The 25,774-nt window shown below is 32.7% G+C and overlaps 1 protein-coding gene across 2 annotated transcripts in view; it reads right to left on the bottom strand.

The window, feature by feature from the left end:
- NOVA1 (NOVA alternative splicing regulator 1) overlaps positions 1-25,774 on the bottom strand; it is a 145,647-nt gene that overhangs the window by 4,403 nt on the left and 115,470 nt on the right. Inside the window, exons 4-5 of one of the 2 annotated variants that reach the window (XM_060098183.1) lie at positions 19,755-19,826; positions 19,246-19,319 (exon numbers count right to left, since the gene is read on the bottom strand). In XM_060098183.1, the coding sequence (XP_059954166.1) occupies positions 19,302-19,319; positions 19,755-19,826 (90 nt within the window). In that variant the 3' untranslated portion in view covers positions 19,246-19,301. Of the gene's footprint in view, positions 1-19,245; positions 19,320-19,754; positions 19,827-25,774 lie in introns of those variants that run through there. The other variant, XM_060098184.1, reaches the window with a different exon arrangement.

Genomic DNA, 25,774 nt, shown 5'->3' with positions numbered 1-25,774 from the left:
CATGCATTTTTAGGAAGGTAGCAAGAAGTGAAAGTATAAATTCAAATTCTAGACTGGGTTACCTCATAAATATATTTACATGTATTGAAAACACACACACACATACCACACAACTTTTTTTGCCACACATATAATTTATAGTCACAGTAGAATTTCGTTTCATTACGATTTGTCTATATAATCATTTCATTTTTTTTTGAAACAAATCTAAATTTTCTAGAGACATTTCTTCGGAATGTCAAATATATCCCTCATATTCCCGATTAAGTGCATTCAGTTTCAAGAAGTAGACTGAGAATTTTTTTTTTTCTTTTTTTGCGGTACGCGGGCCTCTCACTGTTGTGGCCTCTCCCGTTGCGGAGCACAGGCTCCGGATGCGCAGGCTCAGCGGCCATGACTTACGGGCCCAGCTGCTCCGCGGCATGTGGGATCTTCCTGGACCGGGGCATGAACCCGTGTCCCCTGCATTGGCAGGAGGACTCTCAACCACTGCGCCACCAGGGAAGCCCAGAAATAATTTTTTTAACATGTTAACTTGTTAATTTTGTTCACAGACTTTTTGGTAGAAAATTATTTGTCTGAAATGCTGAAATATGTTAAAGTGATATAATTAGAAAGTTAAACCATGATTACATCGTACACCAATTATAAGATTAGAATCATCCTTACATTTTATCCTGTGCACATAAAACATTAAGAAAATTTACTTTTAAGGATTTAAAAATCCAAATGCTAAATATGATTATATTTGTGAATATTTCTTTTCAAAATGAGAAACATTTTTGCGAAATAATATTGTTGAAAACATTTATATACTGACAAATTGAGGTGTTTCAATGTAATTTTTTTATGAAGAAAAATACATTAATCAACCAAGACTTTCGAAAGAGCTGTTCTTAAATTATTTTAAATTTTAATATCACTGCTGTTTTGCTCAATGTAATGATTGCCTGTATGATTATAACCCACGAAGAGAATAGCACATGAGAGGTTAATTATGGGAACTATCCTATAGACTGTCAATAAAAAGTAATGAAATATGTAATTTTATAACATCCACTCTAAAATCACCTTAAGCTTGTATAAGGTATGTGAAGATGATGTTAATTTCTACTACATTGCATACCAGTCTCATACTATATTTATTGCATCTATAACCTTTTCTTTTAACTCTAGGACTAGTTTATCCTTCCAAAAGAACTTGCAAATATGTGCACAGTACTTATATTACTTACACAAGCACATTACCTTGTCCTTCCTTTTTAAATTTTTCCCTTTATTTTTCTTTCTTTCAAATATTCAAAAATTCTGAAATAACATATATTTCAGAAATAGTATGTGAACTTTTCATAAAAGTAAACATCTTCCGAAAAATATGTATCTTTGCAAATTAAAGAATTACACACATCATCTATCTTTATAATAAAGATGTCCTTATGTAGTAAGCACATTTTCTGGATTTTAGTTTTAACTATTTGAAATAATCTTATATGAAGTACTGTCAGACATATTTGTATTTGTTGTTTTACCAAATAATGATGTAGCCTCGAAATTTTGTTGGTATAACTGACATTTGTCCACATATAAATAAAGGTGTGTTATGATTTAATAGAAGATATTAGTGATTGCATATTAATATTTGTAATATGTAGCATTTATCAACTTTAGACAGGAATAATTCTGCTTACAATGAATAATCTTAGAAATTAGAAAATTAAAGAAAATGTAAATTTAAGTTATTAAATTCCAAATTTAATAAATATACTTAGTAGCCTAGCCACTGAAAGTTACCCAACTTTTATTTCTGACACAAGGACAAGAAAACCTCTTAGAATTACACTTTTTTCTCTGAAAAGTTTTTAAAAATCCATATTTATTTGCACATTTAATATTAATCTAATATGGACACAGAGAGGAAAGAGACCCTCTGAAAACAAGTTGAGACAAAAAGAAAAATTAATTCATTTGTATAATATCTCAGAGAGAGTAGTGTTCTTTTTCCACTCCATGCATCAGATCAGAGCCAAAAAGCAGTGAGACACAGGTGTAGAAGCTTGGAGATGGTGGGCAACTGAACACTGATTGGGTGGGAGTTGGAGGAAAGGAGTGTGGAGAATTATGTGAGATAACCTATTTGCTTACTTCTTAGATATAGGAATACAGCATTTACCTAAAGGAAAATCTCCAGGACTTCCCTGGTGGTGCAGTGGTTAAAAATCCGCCTGCCAATGCAGCGGACACGGGTTCAAGCCCTGGTCCGGGAAGATCCCACATGCCGCAGAGCAACTAAGCCTGTGTGCCACAACTACTGAGCCTGCACTCTAGAGGCCGCGAGCCACAACTACTGAAGCCCGTGTGCCTAGAGCCTGTGCTCCGCAACACGAGAAGCCACCACAATGAGAAGCCCGCGCACTGCAATGAAGAGTAGCCCCCGCTCGCCGCAACCAGAGAAGGCCTGCGTGCAGCAACGAAGACCCAACGCAGACATAAATAAATAATATTTATTTTTTAAAAAAGGAAAATCTGTGCTTGCATCCCCACTGAAATGACAAAAAGCAAATTTTAATTGTATCTGTGACTTCATTTTCATTGGTGAAGTCTGTTAACACACCGACTTACATAATATTCTTATTTCTGAAGAACTGAAAGAAAAACTGGACCTTAAATAGCGTACAATTATTTGGTGTAACATGTATCAGCTAAATCAGATATATTCCTGACAGTTACAAATCAGTTTTCCCTTCAGAAATATGATCTACAGTTGCTACCATCCACCCAATCTTCTATGAAATGCTTATTGAGTGGCCCAGGCCCTGTGCTGGGAGCTAGAAATAAAGGATACATATGGCACTGTTTCTGTCTTTAAGGAACTTCCAGATCAGTTATAGAAAACAGATGTGTCAATGTGTCAGTGCAGTTAAGTCTTAAAAGTGTGGGTACAGAAATATATAAAGGGTATAAAGGAGACAGAAAGCTTAACTGGAAGAAGAAGGGCTAAGAAAATCTTTGAGAGATGATCATGTTTCATTTTTGTACGATCAGTAGCCTATTCTTTACTGTCAGACATTCCTAATGAGGTTGCTCTGTTATCTCTGTGTTGGAGAGTTCCTGTTCAAACCTAAGTCCATTTTAGTAGTGATGATCTGCTTAAATAATGATATTATTATTATTATTATTATTTTTTGCGGTATGCGGGCCTCTCACTGTTGTGGCCTCCCCCGTTGCGGAGCACAGGCTCCGGACGCGCAGGCTCCGGACGCGCAGGCTCAGCGGCCATGGCTCACGGGCCCAGCCGCTCCGCGGCATATGGGATCCTCCCAGACCGGGGCACGAACCCGTATCCCCTGCATCGGCAGGCGGACTCTCAACCACTTGCGCCACCAGGGAGGCCCAATGATATTATTTTTAAAGAAAATAATTTTACTTATTCCTAGACTTATAATTGTTATATCAAAGAAACATGAAGTAAGATTAACAGTATAATTATACTAATTTTACTAGCATCAACTTTTCAGAAAAAAAAAGTAATGAAGTGGCTGTTTCTCTATTTGCAACCACAAAAGAACCTCCATGGGAATCCCATGGAAAGAGTTAAAAATACCAAATAGGTAGGCTTTAATATTGATACATTTCTCATTAAAAATAAGCATTAAGAAAAAAAATAGGCATTAAGAAAAACACATTTACTCCTTTGCCAAATAAGAACCCCAATTCATTATGGTCTTAAAAAAGAATGACAGTGTCTGTAGGCATCGTATTTCTTCATTATCATGGCAGGAAAATTATTGAACTATTTCATAAAGCGATACTTTAAAATAAATGCAAAACAAGTTCCAGTATAATTTAAGATAGCTCAATTAATAGTATGAACTACTTTATTTAGGGCTGCCATATTATACACTATATATGTACTGCTTTACATTTTCAAAGCAATTCCTATCAATTGTGGATACCTGCTATTTCATTCACTCAGTCAGCTGATGTCGGTCTTCCTTACAAAAAGAGACTTCAGTTTTCCTTCAGGAAGTAACCCTCTCTCATTCTGAGTGCCATGTACTTTAGGTAAGGCTGACCACCTTCCAATGCCTCTCGAAGTGGACACATGACCTAAGAAGCCTGCATATCACACTTTCCACACTCATAGCAGGTACTGATTTGGGATTGAGCACATGCCACAGGATGGTCCAGTAAGAGTTAGCCTTAAGAATCTGTGAAATTGTTGGGATGGAAGTAACTGTCTGTTTAATCTAGCAGAACACAAGCTTGATATTACTAGTGCTATCTTGTCACTATATGGAAAGAGGAAGAAGCTGACTGAAAATAATTTTAAGTTGACTTAGATAAAAGGAGACTTCAGAAATGGAGAGAGAGAAGTTTCTGATACCATTTTGGCATCTGAATGTAACCATGTATAAAGCCAGCACAGAATCAATATAATTCCCCCTCTTTTTTTTTTTTTTGGTTAAGCCACTTAGAATTGGATTTCAATAACCTGTAATCGACAAAACAATATCCTTGAAAATAAGTTCTTGTTATATCATGTAGTATTTGCCTATCCAAAAGAAATACTGACAGTTTATTGTATTTCTTGATGCTCTAAAAGTCAAGATGTCATAACTCTGGTAAAGAGACACAAGTGGATTATTTAACGTATCTTTTACTGAGATATACATGATCTAACAGGATAAATCTCTTTCATTTGCTTAATGTGTTACACCTTAGGCTACTGAGGCACCATTTATTAGTGGCCATTGGAGATGTATGTGTCATGTGGGGGGATCTACACTGAACTGCTGACCAAAGTAAACTGAAAAAAGTGTATCTTTCCTTTGATTATAGATTTTAAAATATATAAATAACTGCTTTTCTAAACAGTACTGCTCTGACAAAGTATGTACAACAGAGCTACATGAAATATCCAAAATGAATGAAAAAGCAGCTCTTCCAACTCTCTACTAGTGTGTTTAATCTACTTACTTTTGATAACCAAATTCAAGGCAGTACAGTTTTCATAAGCACGTGTTTATATCTATCGTAAAATACCATGCTATGTTCTCTCATATATCCTTATCCCCCACCTACTGCCAACACCAGGTTTTAAACCTGGAAGCCATCTGTGCCTTCTCTTGCTCCCTAGATCTCTACATCCTGTTATGCACTGTTGATTTTTTTTCCCCTGAAATGCTTCTTGCCAGTCCTACTGCTTTAGCCTATCTAAAGGAATGTGTGGTGTAATAAAAAGAATCTAGAACTGACACAACATATGGACCTTCACCCTGGCTCTGCTGTGTGACCTTTGTCAATCACTTCAGTTTCATCATCTATAAAACCAGACAACTTGATAAGACTGTGGATGAGTTTTTATTTTAGCATTATTAAAAAGCCCTAATCAACAGCCTTCAATGATCTCCTTCCAGCTACCCACTAAATTATCCAGACTCCTTATGTAGACATTCCAAATTCTCCATACCCTGTCCCCAACTTGTCTTCCCAGTTTCATTTTCTATGACTAGTATTCTATGCTGAATCCAACCTTTACCTGCTAGTTCTTAAATATACTCTATATTAGTTTTTTTCCTAGGTCGTTCGTTGCCTTTGTTTATTCATTTGTTCCAAATAACTAAAATGTTGCCTATATTTCCAACACTGTTCTTCCCCTTTAACTCACACATTTTTGCTTGCTGAAATCTTATGTCTTCCAGAGCAGCTTGAATGTAATGCAAAATATATGGATTTATTTAAGAATAATAAAGTATTTGAAAGACTCCATCATGGCCATGCAGGTGTGTGTGTGTGTGTGTGTGTGTGTGTGTGTGTGTGTGTAAAATACGACACTGGGTTCTTAAAACAACTTTATCATCTCTAAAATCTAAAATTCAAATTATATTGCACCCATACTGAAATTTACAAAAAGACAAATATACAGATGTTTTAATCTTGTCATAAAATTCCTGAAATCAGTAACACAGATTTGTCATTTAAAAATCCAATAAGATGGGCCTCCCTGGTGGCGCAAGTGGTTGAGAGTCCGCCTGCCGATGCAGGGGATACGGGTTCGTGCCCCGGTCTGGGAGGATCCCATATGCCGCGGAGCGGCTGGGCCCGTGAGCCATGGCCGCTGAGCCTGCGCGTCCGGAGCCTGTGCTCCGCAACGGGAGAGGCCACAACAGTGAGAGGCCCGCATACCGCAAAAAAAAAAAAAAAAAAAAATCCAATAAGATTATAGTAATTAAATATGCACTATATGCCTTTTTCTTAATTTTTCATCAATGTATTGTTTTTCCTATGTAATTTTGTAGCTTCTACCTAATCAAGCTTGTGGCTAGGCTTCTTTAGCCATAAAAAATGTGGTCAGATTGGTTCTAAAAGTCTAGAATATAAACATATTAGTGTTTACTTGATTAAGCAATGAACTGGATCAATTAATAAGATGACAAAATGACAGTGTCTACTGAATCATAATCAGAATTCATAACTGGTGCAGTTACCTCCCACACCTTGCCTTGCTTCAAGCAATTGCATTTTTACCTTAAAATAATTGACTTTAAAAAGTTTTGTGGAGACCATACATCCATTTTATATCTTCTTCCAAAGGGCCATAATTTACTTTCCCCTCTGGCTGTAAGACACGGCAGAAAATGACAGTATACCTCTTTTTTGTATCTCTTTGGAACAAGACAGAAAAATGAATGATAATCACCAAAAAATTTCTAAAGGCAAATAAAGTTTAACTGAACTATTTTTTTTTACTTAATATATTTTTCACTTTTCCCCTTGAAGCATTATTCCAAGTTTTTTTTTCTTTTGGTGACTGTTGCATATTTTAAAAATATTCCATATTACATTTCAGAGAGGGATATACTTAGGAATAAGAAAAATAGGAGAAATCTATTCTTTATAAGAAGAAGGAAGTGAAAAAAAAAGCTAGACATAATGATATCAGAAAAGAATACTACTAGAAGTCAAGTAATTATGAAGAAACCGTGAGGGTTGTAAATGATAAACTATTATAGAGCAGCTCATTATTTACAAATGAAAATAATTTGGGGTATTGTCTTCTTAATGCTTACTAAACCAGCTTTTACTAAATTGAGGTTAAATTTCTGGAAGTCCCATTTGCCATTACCATCCATGTGTCAAATTATCAAAAAGCTCTTTGAAACTATTATTATTATTTTTAAACCCTCTCTTTTTGGCTCATCTCTTTCAGGGCATGTATACTAAGATACATGTTCAGAGTTCTTAATTCTGATTAGTGAAAAAATATATTTGAAATATTTGGGCTTTTTATATGAAAACTAATATGTTCAACTTAATATTTTAAAGGTTGCAACAATTTAAGTGAAATGGATTGAAATCAATTGAAAAAGTGAAAAACAGCCATGCACATGAAAGTAGGGGCTGTGTTTACTGAAGGAGATAATGGAAAGGTGTGAAAGAAAAGGATAGAGGGAATCAGGAATTCTGTTTTGGATATATCAAGTTTGAAATGCCTACCAGTAATCCAAGTGAAGATATCAAGTAGGTGATTGGCTATGAGTTTGAGAGTTAACATAGAGATAGTATTTAAAGCCAGAGAAATGGATAAGGTAATCCAGTGGAAGGTAAAAACGAACAAACAATTCATTAAATAGTGGACAGCAAAAAATTGTGCAGGATAAGAAAATATTTAACTTCTAAAATAATCAAAGATATTCAAAGCAGAACAGCAAAATTAATCACACACACACAAAAGGCAAACCAAATGAAAATGAGGGAATGGCTTAACTACTAATCTCTTTCTTTTAATCTCTTTTCTGTGGCAGTATATATCAGCTTTTGGAAATCACCTTATAGAACACATTAAGTTATAAAATGAGCATAATCTTTAACTTAGTTTCTCTCCTTCTGTGATCCATCTGGGAAATAATCCAAAACATGGAAAATGTCATATACACAGAACAGTGTAAAGACACTATATAAAGCTATAAAATAATGTGGAAAATATCTATGCAAAATTTTAAAAATACATAAATGTATATGTAGAATTTGAATTAAACAGTGTAAAATTATATGCAGAAAAAACTGAAATAAAGAAAATAATAGAGGTTGGGTTTCAGATGAGCTTTTTTTCTTACCATATAAACCTTGTATTAAATTTTTAAAAATTAGTATAACCAAAGGAGATAGAAAAGTTATCCCCAAATTAGGATGCTGAATAAACAAATGCTGCAAAAGCAGAATAAACAATTCATTTAAAATAAATTTAGTATATTTCTGGTATTCATTGAACAATTATTTACTGAGTTCCAGGTACTGTTCCAGATGTTGGAAATACAGAGTTAAATAAAAAGGTTAAGATCTCGCTTTCATGAAGTTTCCAGACATGTGGTACAATAAATACTAATAAACATTTAAATGTGTATATAAAATGATTTGATAAATGACAGAAAAGCAGATTTATAAAATACTTTAAAGTTTTAAAACAAGAAAATTTAAAATCATAGTTTTAAATGAGAATAATGTAATTATGCTAAATGCCTGTTTAGGAAAACCACAAAGTTAATCTAATCTAGGAATATAAAGCTATTTAAAAGTCTGAGTTTGGTACATGGGTTGATTTAATATTCTATAATATAAGCAAACTAATTTGATAAGATATTATTGGAAGTAAATTTCTTAACTATGTTTAAAAACTGATCTCTATTTAAACTTATATAACTAGGTAACTAATTATTAAGAAAACTTTCACAATTTGGATTATTTTGTTTTTACAAATTTTTGATTAAGCCATTTTTACCATTAAAATTAAGTATTATTATTAATTAGTTAATGATAGATTGATGTACCATATTTAACATGATTTAAAATATTATTGATATCAAATTACAGTTGCTTGTATTTTATATTTACTAATCAAGCTAATTCAACATTTCTTATATTTTAATTTCACCAAGAATTTTTCTGAAGGCAATATTTGTTTTTTTAAAAAATAATAGGTGCCTACATTTCAGTGTCTTATTAGTAAAGGGAAGTTGACAGTTTACTATCACAAATGACTGTCATTAAGAAATGAAATGTCCTGAATTTTGCTTATTATGTTAATACTTGTAATGTGCAAATACATATTGACTAATATATAAAAAGCTACAGAAAAATGTCTGCAATTTAACAAAATGTATTATTAGTCATAAAACTAAATTCTTTTCCTTCATATGAAGTAATTCACTTCTAATACTTAATGAATCACAAATAAAAATACATTACTTTTATAGCCATTATTTGGCTAAAGTTAATGAAACTGATCACTTCCTTTCTCAAATATATTTTTAAAGAGTAATTGAAGGACTGTATCACCTAATGGAAGAAAAAAACAACAGCTAAACCAAAGACCAATAAAATTAATTATAAGGTACTAGGTTCAGAAGAAAAGGTGAAAAAGATCAACTGGACTATTCCCAAATCAAAGATTAAAAAATTAGAAAAAACGAGAAACAATTGTTATTCCACAGTGATCAGGTATCAAACTCCTCAATCTGGCAAAACTATGAAAATATGAAAAGATATTATCAGAGAGAATATGCAAAGATTTTCCTATTTATAAGCTTTTTTAAAATAAAATTAAAATATTGAAAATAAACTTGATAACTACCTGATTTTCCTGTTTTATGTATTTTCCATTTTACATGGCTCTATTTGAAAGACAGAAAAATTCTGTTGAAGGGTATATATAGACACACACACAGCAAGACTAGTGCACATTCTGGAGTAATGAGGCACTAAGTGCTTTAGTTATCTAAAGGCACATATAACGTTCTGTCTCGAGAACACACTGTGTGCAAGAACTACCAGAGCTATGACTGCAGGGAGAATGTTGATGAAACAAACAACCACCTTTACCTACTAGGTAGTCCAGAAAGACGAAGAATATTGCGTATCTGCCTACTTACCAGCCAACACTAGACAAGGCACTCTGCATTTTTATCAGTGACAGAGCCATATATGGGATGTAAAATAAGGAACATTTCATATTTCATTAACTCTTTTCCCCTGAAGTTTACCATTTTTTCAATCTGAAAACTTGAAAAGCCCTAGGCTTTCCATAAATACAAATATGGCTTCATATGAAATCAAACGTTTAGAAGGGACTTTGGATGGTCACATAACATGGTATTTACTAAGTGATGTGTTATAATTCTAACCTGAAAATATTAATGGTGTGCTGCTTTCAGCAGTAATTCTTAACTTGCCCTCAGGAAGATCCTCTGATGCCCATCACCGGGTGTGAAGGACAAACCATCTACAGCATAGCACACTAACAAAATTAGAAGTTTGCAGTGGAATGGGTATGGTTACGAAGTGCTCATTTAGCTCTCCGCCATAAACTTTGGCAAGAATATTGCTAAATAATCTTTAAAAACAGTAATGTAATCTGCATATCTAAAGATTTCCATGGTTAGAGAACCTCTAACTGTATTTGGTAACAGTCAAAAGACTACTACTGCTATCTGAAAAGACAATCATCCTTTGTATAATATTTCTTCATAGATTTAAATTGTATTAATTAGTAACCTTTACTGTTTTCAGTGATAATACTAACACTATCCCTTCAACTTGTGCACAAATCAAATCAAATATTTGTTCTTTAATTTAATGTTAATCAAATAATATTCAAAGTGTGTTATTTCATTAAAAAGTCGAAGTTGTGAAGAGATAGTGTTATGTAATACACAATTATATAATTATCATATTTTTAACAAACTACTGTGCATTTTTCATATGGTAAATGGTGATTCCCAAATAACAAGAGGCTTCAGGAAACATTTTTCCAACTCTTCAAATATAGGTGCCTAATCTCATCCTGAATCTATTAAATAAGAATCTACATAGGTAAGTTTGATGAGGCTAGAATTGAGAACCTTTGATATATTAATTAACAAAGAATAAAGAAAAGTATTACAAATATTACATAATCATTTAATTTGGCATAATTTTAACTTCTGAAACAACTGCCAGTTCCTTTGCCACTTAATAAGTGTCTCCTCTAATCCTAAAGCCTCTCTTGTGATCCTTCTTGAAACTCCTCAAAAAGCATCCCACAACTAGGAAATGAAGGTGCCAAGTAGTCCAAACAGATATCTAATATCAAAGACAGTCCAATCTTTCTCAATCTTTTGGAAAGTTAACACTTTATATTCCTTAAGACATTACATAGTATCACAACTGGAGCCATTATTTTTTTCCATCTTGTTTTACATTCCCTTAGTTAACACTTTAAAAACAAAGTAGAAACATAAAAAGTCAATAATGTTCATATTCCTTGTCATCACCCTGATGATACATGAACACAAGATATTCTTGACTTAAAAATAAGGCCATATGTTTCTTAGCAAGTTAATTTTCTTTAGTTAATATATTACAAACACTATTCTAGGCCAATTTATATGGCTCTAACTCATTATTTTTAATAGCTTCACCACATAATATTCTACAATATCATATTTATTCAGCCACTCTCCTGTTAAAGCAGGTGGTTTTACAATTTTTGCCACTGTAAATAATACTGCAGTATACATCTTTGTCTATAATTCTATGTATTGGTAATTAAATTTTACTGGGTAGATTCTCTAAAGCTGTAATATTATAGCATCTCTTATATCAACAGTGTATGGGAATGATTATTTCCTATATTCTTGACAGCACTTTTCATTTATAAACACATGCACACACACACAGGCACACACACAGAGATAAATTTTTGTGTTCTTGATATATGTGTATTATATATACACACATAAAATTTTGTCTATCTGGTAAAAAAATATATAATCTTGTGATGTTGATTCAAATTTTCCTGATGCCTGGTAGGGTTAAACATGCTTTCATATGTTTATTGGGCATTTCCATTTCCTCTTCTGTAAACTGCCTTTTCATAATCTTGACCTATTTTTTTCTCCTGGGTTTTTATTTTTTAATATCAATCTAGGGTTTCTCTGTATAGTAATTAATTCACTGTCATCTGTGTTCAACATATTTTCCCAAGGGTACTGTCACCTTTTGCTTATTAATGGTGTATTCTACTATACCAAAATATAAAATATTTATTTATGAATGTTCTAACCTATTCCTTTATGTTTTAGATTTCCTTCTTGCTTAAGAAAGTCATCTTCAACTTGATTTCACACACCAAAATTTTATCAAATAGTCTTACAGTTTCAATCTTGAATGCATTGAGATTTTTATATATTGTACAAGGTAGAGGTCAAATTTATTTTCTTTCAGGTGGATAGTCAAGTATGCCAGCACCATTTATTAAATAAAACATCCTTTTCTAAAATAAATAAAATGACACAACTATTACTCTGGACCAGGCAGTGTTCTAAATGCTTCTCATGTACTGATTCATTTAAGAATCATGACAACCCTATGAAGGAGGCACTGTTATTATTCATTTTACAAACAGAAAACACATAGTGAAGTTAAGGATGTTTCCTTGAATCAGAAAATTAGCAAGTGGCAAAGAAGCTAGGAACTATGGCCTAAGAGTACAATTCTCTTAATCCCTAAATTACACTACCTTTCTTAATGAATGATAGAATACAGTTAAGTTCCCATATGTACTTGGATCTATTGATATTTCTGAAATCTCTTTTATGTTTCATTGACCAGTTATATTTGTTTGTGTTAATACCACATGGCTTTTATTATTATTGCAAAATTTCACTTGAAGGGATTTTCAAAAATAAAAAATGAGTTTTAAAATGTATAGACCGTAAGCCTATTCTTCCAACTAATACTAGTCACTCAACAAATATTGAGAACCTATAATGCTCCTGGTTAGTGCTTCTTAATACATCAGAGAATAAAACAAAGACCACTGTTCTCATGTAACTTATTTTCTAGGAAAGTGAGACTGACAATACACAATAAATATGATAATAAGCAAAGTATGTAGTATTCCATGAGGCAATGGAAAAAAATACAGCAAGATAAAGGGAATCAGAAGTACTTGGGAGAATGGGGAGGCCAGGTTGCAATATCAAATAGGGTGGCCAGGTATATCCTTCTCAATAGGGTATTGAGAGGTGAATTTTGAACAAAGACTTGATGACTATGAAGGTGTTAGCCAAGTAGATCTCTGACATAAGAGAATTTCGTGTACAGAGAGGCAAGCACATGCCTAATGTCTGCAAGGAAAGGCAAGCAGGTGAATTTGCCTGGGGCAGGGTGAGGAAGGAGTCAAGTGGTAGGAAATGAAGTGAAAATGGTAATGTGGCAATGTCCAGATCTTGTAAGTTAATGGCTGTCATTTTGGGGATATTGGTTTTTGCTGAGTTCAATAGAAAACTATCACAGGTGTAATTTTTAAAAACTGACATATTTTAGAAGCCATAGTCTGCTCAGTGGAGAACAGACTTCGGGGAGCAAAGGTAGAAAGTTAGAGAAACCAATACAGAGGCCTCTGTAATAATTCAGGCTTGGGCTAGGGTAGCAGTAGATGTAATGAGAAGTGGTCAACATTCTATATATTTTTTAATGGTAGAGTCAACATTATTTCTTATAGGAATGGATTTGGGGTATTAAAGAGAAGAGATGAGGATGAATCCAAGATTTCTGATCTGAGAAAGTGGATGTATGGAATTGCTTCAAGTGAGACGGTAAAGGCCATAGGTGGAGCAGGTTTGGAGTAGTTTTAGGACTTCTCAATTAAAGATGTCCATTAGATATGCATGTGGAAATGCTGAGTGGGAAACTGGATACAGTCTGTAGTTTTACTCTGAGATCTAGATGAGAGATAAATGTGAACCCAAGTTATGTGGGATCTTATACAATTTTTGAGGACATCTTTGTCCTCTACATTCAAAATTATAAAGATAAAACTAGGTAGAGGGCCTTGTAATAAGCCTGTGCAGGTTAGGAATCTTAAGACTTAAGCTTCATTAGTTCATAGTAAACCTGCCTCTCATTGGAAACATGAATTTTGCATTATGTCAGAATATAAAAGCCAAGGTATTATATGAGGAGAAAGAAAACTATATACCCAGAAAGAGTTTCAAGTATTAAGACCCAGATCCCTCCAACATTAAGAGGGATGATGGGAAGAACTAGCAAAGGATTTTGAGATGAAGCACAAGGTATGATACAGGAGGAAAATCAAGGTTGTGCAATAATATCCTAGAAGCCAAGTAATTAAAGTACACCAAGAAAGTGAAAGTGACAAGTTATAACAAATACTGCTGATAGGCCAAATAACACGTAGATTGAGAACAGACAACTGGAATTAGCTATGTGATCAACACTGATGTCCTATGCAAACACAGTTTTGGTAGAATGGAGGCAAAAACCTGATAGGAGTGAATTTAAGAAAAGATGGGAAGACAGAAACTGGAAAACAGAGAGTAAATAACTTTTGTGAGTTTTGCTACAAAGGAGTATAAGAAATAGGGCATTAGCTGGTGAGGGAAGTGAGCTTAAAAGTTTTGTTTTGTCTTTTAAGATGGGAGAAAAAAACAGATGTATGTAGGCTGATGGGAATGATCCTATAGAGATCAGAAACTTGAAAGATAAAGGAGAGAGAAGGTAGAATTGTTGAAGAGATGACCTTGAGTAAAGAAAAAATAAGGTTTAATGTGCAACTGAAATTACTGGTTTTAGACAGGAGCAGGGAAAGTTTATGGTAATAGATGAGAGGTAGAATATGTGGGTATAAATGAAGTTGTGATTTTGTACAATTTTTCTTTTTATTGCTTCCATTTTTCTCAGTGAAGTAGGAAGTAAGATCATCAGCCAGGAGTGAGGATGGATCAAGAGATATTGGGGTGCTGTAGCAGGGACAATTCTTAGATGGCCCCATGATCTCTTCTCCTTTGGTGTTATGCCTTCCCTCCATTTAAGTGTGAGTAGAAATTGTGACCTGATTTCTAATCAACAGAATAATGGCAAAGGGATGGAATGTCACTACTCTGACTAAGTTACACTGTATGGCAAAGGAAGTGAGAAGTCACTCTTGTGTTTAAGTTCAATAAGACTTCATCTTGCTAACTCACAACGGAGAGAGACAGATTTTCCTGCTGGCTTTGCAAGACGCAAACAGCCAAACTGTGAAATGCCTGTAGAGAGGGTCACACAGCAGGGAACTTGGGCAGCCTCTAGATTCTGAGAGCTTCCTCTTGCCAACAGCCAATGAGAAGTTGGGGTCCTCAGTCATACAGCTGCAAAAAAAATGGATGCTGCCATCAACCTACATGAACTTAAAATTGGATTAGTCTCCAGTGAAGCCTCTAGATGCGAATACACCCCAGCCAGTACTTTGCTGACTTGTGACTCTGAGCCGAGGACTCAGCTAACAGTGCCTTTGACTCTTTTTTTTTTTTTTTTTTTTTTCTTTTTGCTGTATGTGGGCCTCTCACTGTTGTGGCCTCTCCCGTTGTGGAGCACAGGCTCCGGATGCGCAGGCCCAGCGGCCATGGCTCACGGGCCCAGCTGCTCCGCGGCATATGGGATCCTCCCAGACCGGGGCACGAACCCGTATCCCCTGCATCGGCAGGCGGACTCTTAACCACTGCGCCACCAGGGAGGCCCTGCCTTTGACTCTTGACTCATAGAAACTATGAGATAATAAAGGTGTGCTGTTTAAGCCCATAAGTTTGTGGTAATCTTTTATACAGCAACAGAAAACTAATTAAAGGAAAGGAGAAAGGAGACAAGAATTTATGAAACAGTCCTCTAAAGAGTAAAAAAGTGACTGGGCTTATGATTACCTGACAAAATTAAGGGTTCATTTGAGATCTGTGTTCATGAAATCAAAGTGGGACCACTGAGTTCTATTTGTGTTTTTCTGTAACTATACCAAAAGTGCTATATATGAGTATGAGTTACCTATTTTCATTTGTTTTGTATATTTTGATATATAATTTCAAATTTATTAGTACATAAATATCTATAAAGCACATATTTCTGAAACTATTCTTTTTATTCTTTTTACTTTTCCTGAAATTTGAGAAGAATCCCAGGAGAGCTAACAATCAGGAATCTAAAATTAAGAATTTAATTATTGGCACATTGACTGATTTAACAAAACCATTTTGTTGAATCTTGAAGTGATTGAAAAATGTATCATCTATAACTTAGAACTGATCAAATCCAACTGATTCTGTTTTTTATCTTAAGTTTATAAACACATTGATTAAGACTAATTCTATTTGTATCTTTATATTTGCTTCTTAGTTAAAGTTCCACATGTAAAAAGTGTCAAACCTGCACTTTGCAACATGCAATGCATGCAGAAAAAAAGTGTAAGTTGTAAAAGTATTAGCCCTAACTTTTCTTTCTTTTTTTTTTTTTTTTTTGCTGTACGCGGGCCTCTCACTGTTGTGGCCTCCCCCATTGCGGAGCACAGGCTCCGGACGCACAGGCCCAGCGGCCATGGCTCACGGGCCCAGCCTCTCCGCGGCATGTGGGATCTTCCCAGACCGGGGCACGAACCCGTATCCCCTGCATCGGCAGGCGGACTCTCAACCACTGTGCCACCAGGGAAGCCCTAACTTTTCTTTCTTAATAGGAAAATAATAGCAATTTGATTTATAAGTTAGACAACAAGTAACTCAGTACTCTCACTAGGGAAGAAAATAACTATAGAGCATCTTAAGCTATCCTAAAAAGCATACAGACATTTTGTATAGAAATATTTTAGAGTTGAAAAAGCAATATTAATATCACAGAATCTTTTTTTAAAAATAAAACTCAAACAGTTTAAGCTGTTTTATGCTATATTATTTACCATCTTAAAGAATCTTTCTTTTTCATTATCACTTGAAAGAAATTTCAGAAAAAAATTAAATAAACATAACCTAACATTTATATGGTGAGTGGTACACTCTAGAATAGCACTAAGAATAGTTAATGAATTTATTATCTGAATTTCACAGAAGGGGAAACTGAGGCCCAATTTACTCAGCAAGTGGCAGAACAAGGATTTGATGATAGGAAATTAGGCTCCAGTCTTGACTTTTAACCACCATTCTATAAAGCTTCTCATAAGACAGTCCTTCAGTTTTCCAGGGGAAATTATTATAGACCCATAACACTGTAGTTACAGTCTGTCAGTCTGATCTGTGAAAACAGTCTGACCTGTGGAAACATGAGGGTAGGAAAGTAAAATCCAGTATGTACTGAAACATTATAGTCATTTTTAAAAAGAACAGAAAAGATTTTTAAATGTTGAAACTGCAGATAAAACTTACTCTTTAATGTATTTTCTGTGCTTTTTATTGTTGGGTTTTCTAAATGTTAATAGTCCCTTCGTTCCTTTTATTACATTAGTTTGTAACACAAACTATTTATTCTAAAGAAAACTCAATCATAACTCATTTAGCTGTTATAGATGAAATAACACAAGTAGTTGTCTAGATTGCTTTATATTGGTTTATGAAAATTCACATGGAAAAAGTTTGCAGTTACTTTTAACAGCAGAGGATTTCAGATTAGCTATAACATATAAGCAATAATTTTAACACAAAACTGGAGACATATCTGCTAAATTGCTGGGTAAGAATAAAGTAAACTTATACCAGAAATGAAAGGTATATTCTTATAGGTTTAAGAGTCTATTTTAAGTATGGAGAGTTTAAGATGATCACATTAAAACCCATTTTTCTATCTTGGTTACTCTTACAGACCTAAGTCAATTTAGTGAAGCTGAATTAATTAGGACTATCCACAAGAAACAACTGTGAGCTATCTAAAGACTGAATAAACAGCAAAAACCAAATTATCTTCTGTCCTACACCATTAATAGAATCTATTGGGAAATACCCATAGGGAATGAAATAATTACAAACTACTAATAACATAAAGATGAAAGATAACTACAATTCCTTCAATAAATTTAAGGATTTTGTTTTGTTCTTTTATATCTTGCCTCATGTTATCCCGGAGATATTATACTTCTTTGTAGAAGAACAGAAGAAATCAAAGTATAAATAAAACACATTTAACAAACATAACTAGAATAGTGAACAGAGTATAAAACCACAAATGACTTATTATTTCAAATTAGAAAAATATAATTAGAAAAATATCCAGAGGTGGATGTAGTAACATATCTAGAGGGTAAAAATATTATATTGTTAGTAAACTTCAATAAGTAACCTTTTTAAGAAATCATTTTATAAAAATTCATGTTCACATAAAATAAAGAAAATACAAATCTAACTTCAAAGACAAAATTATTGAGATGGTTTTTCTCTCTAGATCCAGAATTTTTTACTTTTTACGTTGAGAAAAATCATTTGTTTTTATTACTGTTGTACTCATTTGTCTTGTTTTTATTTGGAAGAGAATGAAGTACAAGAGAAACATTAAAAACATAAAGTCAGTTGTTTTCACAATAGTTTTCTATATCATATAATTAAAGCTCATATAGGAGATAAGGTATGATTGAAAATGTATATACACTTTTCAACTTCATGCATCAATAATACAAGCTTGGTTCTCACTTTATGTAGTACCATTTACCTTCAAAGAGAAGTGCTGGGTTTCATCACTAGAGATGTGTACTTTTTTAACCAATTTATTGGGGCTAAAATGTGAGCATTATAAAGTATTTTTGTTTGAAGGGAATACTACTGCATAAAATAAAAATCAAGCTCCTACTATAGAATAACATTCTAAATGTTAGTTTTGCTTTCAGTTATTTAAAATTTTTTCCTGAGGTAGCAAAGGTATTAGAATCGATAACTGAGCAAAATAATTCTGATAGCCTTATATTAGATCATATTCAAAAGCCACATTTAATATATTTAGCAAATATAGTTCAAAGTTAATAATTTATTAGTCAACCGTATAAAAATATATTAAAAACATAAGCTCTTGTTTAATATTTAAATAATCCCATAAGGCCTTGTATTAGTAAAAAAATGGAAATATTAAGGAAAATAACATTTCTCACCTAAATGAAGCTCAACTCAGACAAAATGAAAATGTGTTTAATCATTTTAATAAATATATTTTTCAACATTTGTCATGTTAAAGTACAGTAAGGCTCTGAATTACATAGAATATTTTAGTGATTTCCTTAAACGTGCCAAAAATAACTACATTTTTGAAGAATGTCCTACAAATATTCAGTACCAAAACATCAAGTCAAACTAAGATATATTTCTAATTGCAAAGTTTGCCACTCCAGCAAAGAAAATGCTATTACTAAATTCGAAGAAAGTAACATTTCCTGAGTTGTTAAACAGCATTAAAATTATCACAAATACCAATTTCCAGTTACTTTTAGATTGCTAGGAATGCTTTTCATCAAAAGTTTAAAATTGTTACACAGTAAGGCATATCTGAAATAAAAAACAAAGAAAAATGCATTCACATTTAAAGATATACCTTTGCTCAGTAAGTCATATTTATACATTTATTTTTTACATATATGATATTCTTAACTTATATACCAAGAATCCTAGGGAGAAATAATAAGGGAGATTATAAACACCAACTCAATAAATAACCCTCAAAGCTCAAAAAGTCATAATTTTAAGGGGAAAATCCAAAATTCTAGTAGTCTACCATCTGAATATATGTTTGTTATCTAAAGCTAAAAATGCATATAAATTTTCAGGAATAATTGATATTTATTTCTTAAGTTATTTGGAATCTGTTCATGGTGCACATATGTGAATGAACGAATACATCCTTAACCCACCAGTATCTTTTTCTCCAGTGTGCAGGCAATCACCCGTGAAAAGTATGGTGTAGATGACAGGATGATACTGTACCTGATTAGCTCTGGAGGTGGTCATGGGATCAGATGGAGAGGACTTGGTGGTAGTTGGGGAAGATGGCAATGTCTGGGAATAAAGCAGTTCAGGAGCAAATCAACCTTTATAAGCCTTAAACTGATTATTTAAATAAAACAAAATAAAATAAAATGTAATATAACGAGAACAAAATCCTATGAACAATTTTTCTCCTATTCATTCAAATTTAATGGAATTTAAGATCAATTAAGTAACTAATGCATGTAAATATGCATGCATAAGCATGTAAAAATAAATTCATGACTTGAAATCATGATGGTGACTGATAAAAATTCACATGAGTATTAAAGGTATCCTGACCATATTCATGAATAGTAGTCTCTTTTCTTTCCCTCTTGTTTTCTTGGGGGAAAAGAGATCTCAAACAAAAATTCAAGAAATTTAATGCGTAAAACTGAAAGTCATTTTCCTATCAATGAATACAGTCGGGGGTTGAAAGAAGTGGTGAAATGAAGTTTACTTTCGCATAAAAGTATCCACCTACTTAATATGTTGAACATCACCAACAAGTTGATTCCACATGAATTTAGGGTTCCATACTTAAAAGCAATTAAATTTGCAGTTCTGAGTTCTTAATATCACATTATCTTCTAAAACATTAATTTTTAATAAATTTAGAGCCCGTCTGAAAATGTAAACATTAACCTCATATTAATAAACAAGTAACTAATAGCATTTCAACAAATTGCCATAATATTTTTTATCATTTGTGCTACACACTAAAAATTTATATAGATAAGGGGTATAATATATTATAGCGTCATCAGCCTGTGTTGAAAATAGGTACAAAAATATTAGGAATCAAATTATTGTTCATTTCATTTCATAAACACACATACAAACTATATATAAAATATGCCATATGAGACCATAATATACTTAAGATATTTTAAAAACTTCTCATGTCTAATAGAGTAACCTTAATGTGTATGTAAGATGTTAAGATGTTATCTTTTTAAAAAGGTATATTTTCACTCAGCAAATAGCATGGCTTAATAGCACCCTCAATAGATAATATTTCTTAATACATGAAATGGGGTAGTTTTATAGTACAGACAAAATTCTATATGGACATTATGTTTTATATTAATATGTATCCAACAAAATTACTCAGATATGAGCAAAAGCATAACTTTAAAGGTTCAGCAGTGTCAGGAAAAGCAGATGAAATTACTTAATACAGTCATATTTATGCATTTAATATTTCAAAAGTCCTAATTAGGATAGAATAAAGCATTTAAGAGTAAAAGAAAGGATAAAAAATTCACAGGCTCCTGCTTAACTCACTGTTCTCAAGTAACAAAGTAAGACTGATTCTAATATCAGATCACGTTTTAAACAGTCCACTCCTCTAGAGATTCTTGATTCTTAAGTTAAAACCTAAGATACTTTGAGGAAAACTAGACTTAATGTTGAGTCATACCAAGATTTTTGTTAAATCACACTTTAAAAGGGGAGAGGAGCTACATTCAGAAGTAAAACCTCACAAAAGAAGGAAAAAAACCTTCAAAACCTTTGTTTTCTGTTTTTGCTATTTGTAATAAATTCATTTTACAAAGTCATTTCTCCAGAGAGACTTTCATTTCCAGTCATTAATTATTACCCTAATATTTTATTTTCCATGCAATAATATGCAGAGACATATGTTATTGACTTCGTGCTGCTCTTGTACTATGAACTGAAGAGTAAAGGTTTTGTTTTCCCACCTCTGGTTACAGTTGTTACTGTACAGATTTCCTGGGGGTAGTTAACATATATTTAAGAATATGTTCGTTACTAATCTCAGAGTAATTATGAGATTGCTGACTAAATAGATGTGAAATAAATCTAGCAGCCATCTATCCCAATATAGGTTAGAAGCCAAGTTCATTAACCTACAGAAGCATGAGGTATGTGTGTTGGGCTCTTCTGTTTGCATCAGTATAAAATCAACTTGAAGTATCACAGGTATTCATTATGACATCCATCTTGCCCTAGATATGAATTCTCTTGAAATATTGCAAAGAAATATGTGGAAAAAGTAGTAATATCAAGTGACTCAGAATTTGTGGTCACTAAGATTAATATTATCTTCTGTCAATTTATTTGGTATCTTTCTTTTTACTTGGCGTATACGTGAAGTATTGGGCATGTATTGATAATTGATACAATTCATATTCATCAACATTGTCCTTAATAATTCTGATGCTGTTTCTTTCTCACAGAAATAAAAACAATAATTTTAAACTTCTGGAACAATATTAATATGTTTAAAATCATTAAGGGTTTGGTTATTAAATATCATATTCTGATAAGAAGTTAAGAGTTTAATGTTTTAAATAAAACAGGTGAAAATTAAATGTTTGGGCTTTAAGGGATAAGATTGTCAGAGTCTTTTGACACAGTCAATTGCATCTAAATATATTTTCTTGTTTATATTCCTAAAATAATAAACATGTAATGAAGTAAACATGTGATGAGTTTTCTATTGATAGTTATCTATTAGTCATATAGATACCCTTAAACACAAAGATTCTCCTTTCTTTACAAATTTAACCTATAGCAATAAAGAGAATCCAGCAAGTTTGCATTTCAGTTGATTTTTTAAATGCTAGTGGTAAAAATTGTTCTCATAAATAGATATGTGTAAATATATTAAAGCAGTGCCTTTAGTTTAAAAGGTTCTATTAATTAGATTAAAAAACAGCTTTGATAGTTGTTCTCAACCACACAAATAGAACAGAAAAATTCGTAAGAAATACTTCAATGTACAATATGTTTGTTTCCCTAATATTTTATAAACATGTTTATTCCTATTAACTATGCAGACTAAAAGTTTAAGCGGTTTCAAGTTAAAACAAAATCATTTAGTAAAACTTCTGATATATATCTGGAAGATGTAACTAACTGAATATCCATATAGCAACAATATATTAAAATATGTTATAAATAACATTTATAAAGGATATATACTGCTAAAAACTTTTTTTATATTGATCAATTAGTGATTATGAAGGGCACAGGCATTTTTTAGCACAATTTTATCTTTCAAATGGAAAAGTATGATTTTTTATTTATATGACAGAAATATCTATTTAAGAATTCTGCTTTAAACGTTGAAGGCTGAATTACTTATTGCAGAAAAATTTGAAGTGGTTTATAATTTTAAAATAGTGGATCCTTTGGAATATAAAACAGTTTTTTAAAATTCAAGATTTAATAATAGTCATTTAATTAAATGTAGGTTTCACTAGGCTCTTGGGAATAAGAACTAAAAAGTGATTACAAATTATGAAATGCATTCTTGTTAACAAGTGACAGTTTTACAGGACCAGAGAATATTACTATAAATAAACTCCATAATAAATAAGCTTACCTCAAGCAAATCTACAATAATAGACTGTCAAGATCTATTATATGTATAGTGAAAACAGCAACAAACAGCAAACTTCAATTTTAATTTGGAAGGTACTACTAGCTAACTGAGTAATATTACTTGAGTAATCACCTTCCCAATCCTTTGTTTTCTGTTCTGTTAAATAAATCTGCATATTACTCTATAAAAAATAATAGATCAGCTATTTAAATATGTAATTGTTATCTGTGGTTTTTCATCCTGACAAGTATCCAGCATTCTCCCAATGTCTGAACTATCTGGAACCACTTAGCCCTAATATAAACTCATGTTGTCTAATTTCAAAAGGTCTTTTACAATTGATTCCTATTCCATAGCTTATATTCCTCCTAATTACTATTCTACACCTTTATCCTACTCTTCAACCATTCAATCCCATGTATTTTATCTTCCTTTCAATTGATAGTTTTTATTACTTGAAAGAAATCATGATTTTCCAGAATGAGCTTCTTTATCTACTACAATTGGCCTCATTTCAACCTGTTCAGTTTTCCAAACCACTTTTCCCTATCTTCTCACTCTTTTCAGTGTAGACAAAATTGTGATCTCCCGCTCAAACTTCCTACTCTTCAGGGGCTAGGACCTTAACACCTTAAACTATTATCTTTCCACCACTCCTGAGTCATTTTGTTCACTTAATGATCTCATCTGTATTTGGCATCTCCAATTTCTCTACCTTTTCAAGCTCCTTTTTTATTCTTTAACATTAGCCATTCGCTCTTTAGTAGCAGGGGTTATGTGAGTCTCTCTGATCTAACTTGTATTTTTCTCCTTTTATATCCACAATTTCAAGTCAGCAGTTCCCACACTTCACACATTTTTTTTTTTAACCTAACCAGCCTCTTTACCTTTAGGAAATATTATTAACAAATAACAACTTTTCTCTCAACATAGACTTGAAACTAACTTTTGGAATCTCCAATGATTTCCTATTAAAAAATAGTTATTCTCTAATTTTTCTTTGGGTATTTGATCATTTTTAGCATCTTTCCTTATATTGTACTTTCCTCATTTTCTCCCTTTTATCTTTATGGTTAATAAGGAGCACTTACTAGGAACCAGGTATAGATCCACTCAGTTAATACTCACAATATCCTTACAGAACAGATTACTATTACTTTTCCCATGTTATAGGCAAAGTTGAGGTATACAGAAGCAAAACAGCTTGTCCAAATGTACACAACTGGTAAATTAAAGAGGCAGGATTTGAAACCTGGCAATCCTATTCCAGATCCTATACCTAATCACTATACTATAATGCTTCTGACTTACTTTAAAAAAAAAAAGTAACTGCTTCTTTATCTCTTTTTTTCTCTCCTACAATGAAGGTGTAAATGAAATTATCACCTATACTGCAATTAAGGATCTATATTTTCAGTTTTAAATTCTCACCTATGCTTCTATCAAAGACTACTTCAAGGAAAAAACATACTATGTACAACTTATTCAACTTGCCTGAAACAAACATACAAAAATATTATCTCACATAGATGCCTGACTAAAATTCACTAGTTGCTTCCTAGAATTCAACATTTTGCTAGGCTCAAAACCACATATAGTCATTTTTAAATTTTCCTCATCATTTTAGAACTGGAATCAAACCAGTCTCAAAGCTTCACAGATTTCACTTTGAAATATCTTTTAACTTCAAGCTTTGTCTCAACTTTCACCATCAGAGGAGATTGTGTTCATCATCTGATTCTTAAAATATTCCCTGGTCTCCTAACGTCACCCTGATACAAGACTTTCTATTTCAAATGAGGTCCTCTTCTTGGAGATGCTTATTCAAGACTCTGAAAAATTCCAGAAGAGAGAAATCTATTGGATTTTGTTTAATCACCATTACTCAAACTTAGAAGCCATATAGCTCAGTGTTAAGATCAATTACCAGTTACATTTCCTTGGGTAAGTTACTCAAATTCCTTTAAGCATCAGTTTCTATAAGTATAACATGGACTCTATACCTGCCTCAGAAGAATTTTGGAAGGATGAATGAACGATGATAATAAATGTAAAGTGCATAGCACAATGGCTAGCACAGAAACAGAATAAGTACCATATACATCACTGTTACCAGTATTACTGATCCTTCATTCTTGACCATAAAAATGTTTTTCCTGGCAAAGATTAACATCCCCTGCATTTGCGAGTATTACATAAAAGAAGTTTTTAAAAATATTATTTTATAAACCTTCAAATCTAAAGATCTTCATAGTAGATTACTCAGTAATTGTCATAATTCTCTTCCTCTCCTACCAATAGGTGTTCCTACAAGCACTCTAAGAATCTGTGTGGAGTTTTAGCACAGAAGAGAACAAAGGGTAGAGGTGCCCCCTTTTTTTTTTTTTTCCATAACCTTCCAGAGAAATTAAAAGGGCTCTTTTGGAAAATATTAGGAAGAATCCGTAGTCTACAGGATACCCTTTGGCCAGACATCCAAGACTCTCCATTATCTGGTCCCACATGGCTTATCTAACATTAATTTCCTCTAAACTACAACACAGATATTCCACTTCTGTCAAGATAATCTCTTTACTATTTAACAATTATGATGTCTTTCTCCTCAAATCCATATTGCTTCATC

The sequence above is a fragment of the Mesoplodon densirostris genome, chromosome 4 (genome assembly GCF_025265405.1).
Source record: "Mesoplodon densirostris isolate mMesDen1 chromosome 4, mMesDen1 primary haplotype, whole genome shotgun sequence".
Taxonomy (NCBI): Eukaryota; Metazoa; Chordata; class Mammalia; order Artiodactyla; family Ziphiidae; genus Mesoplodon; species Mesoplodon densirostris.
The sequence above is the reverse complement of the archived record's forward strand: the minus strand, read 5'-3'. Positions and strand labels throughout refer to the sequence as shown.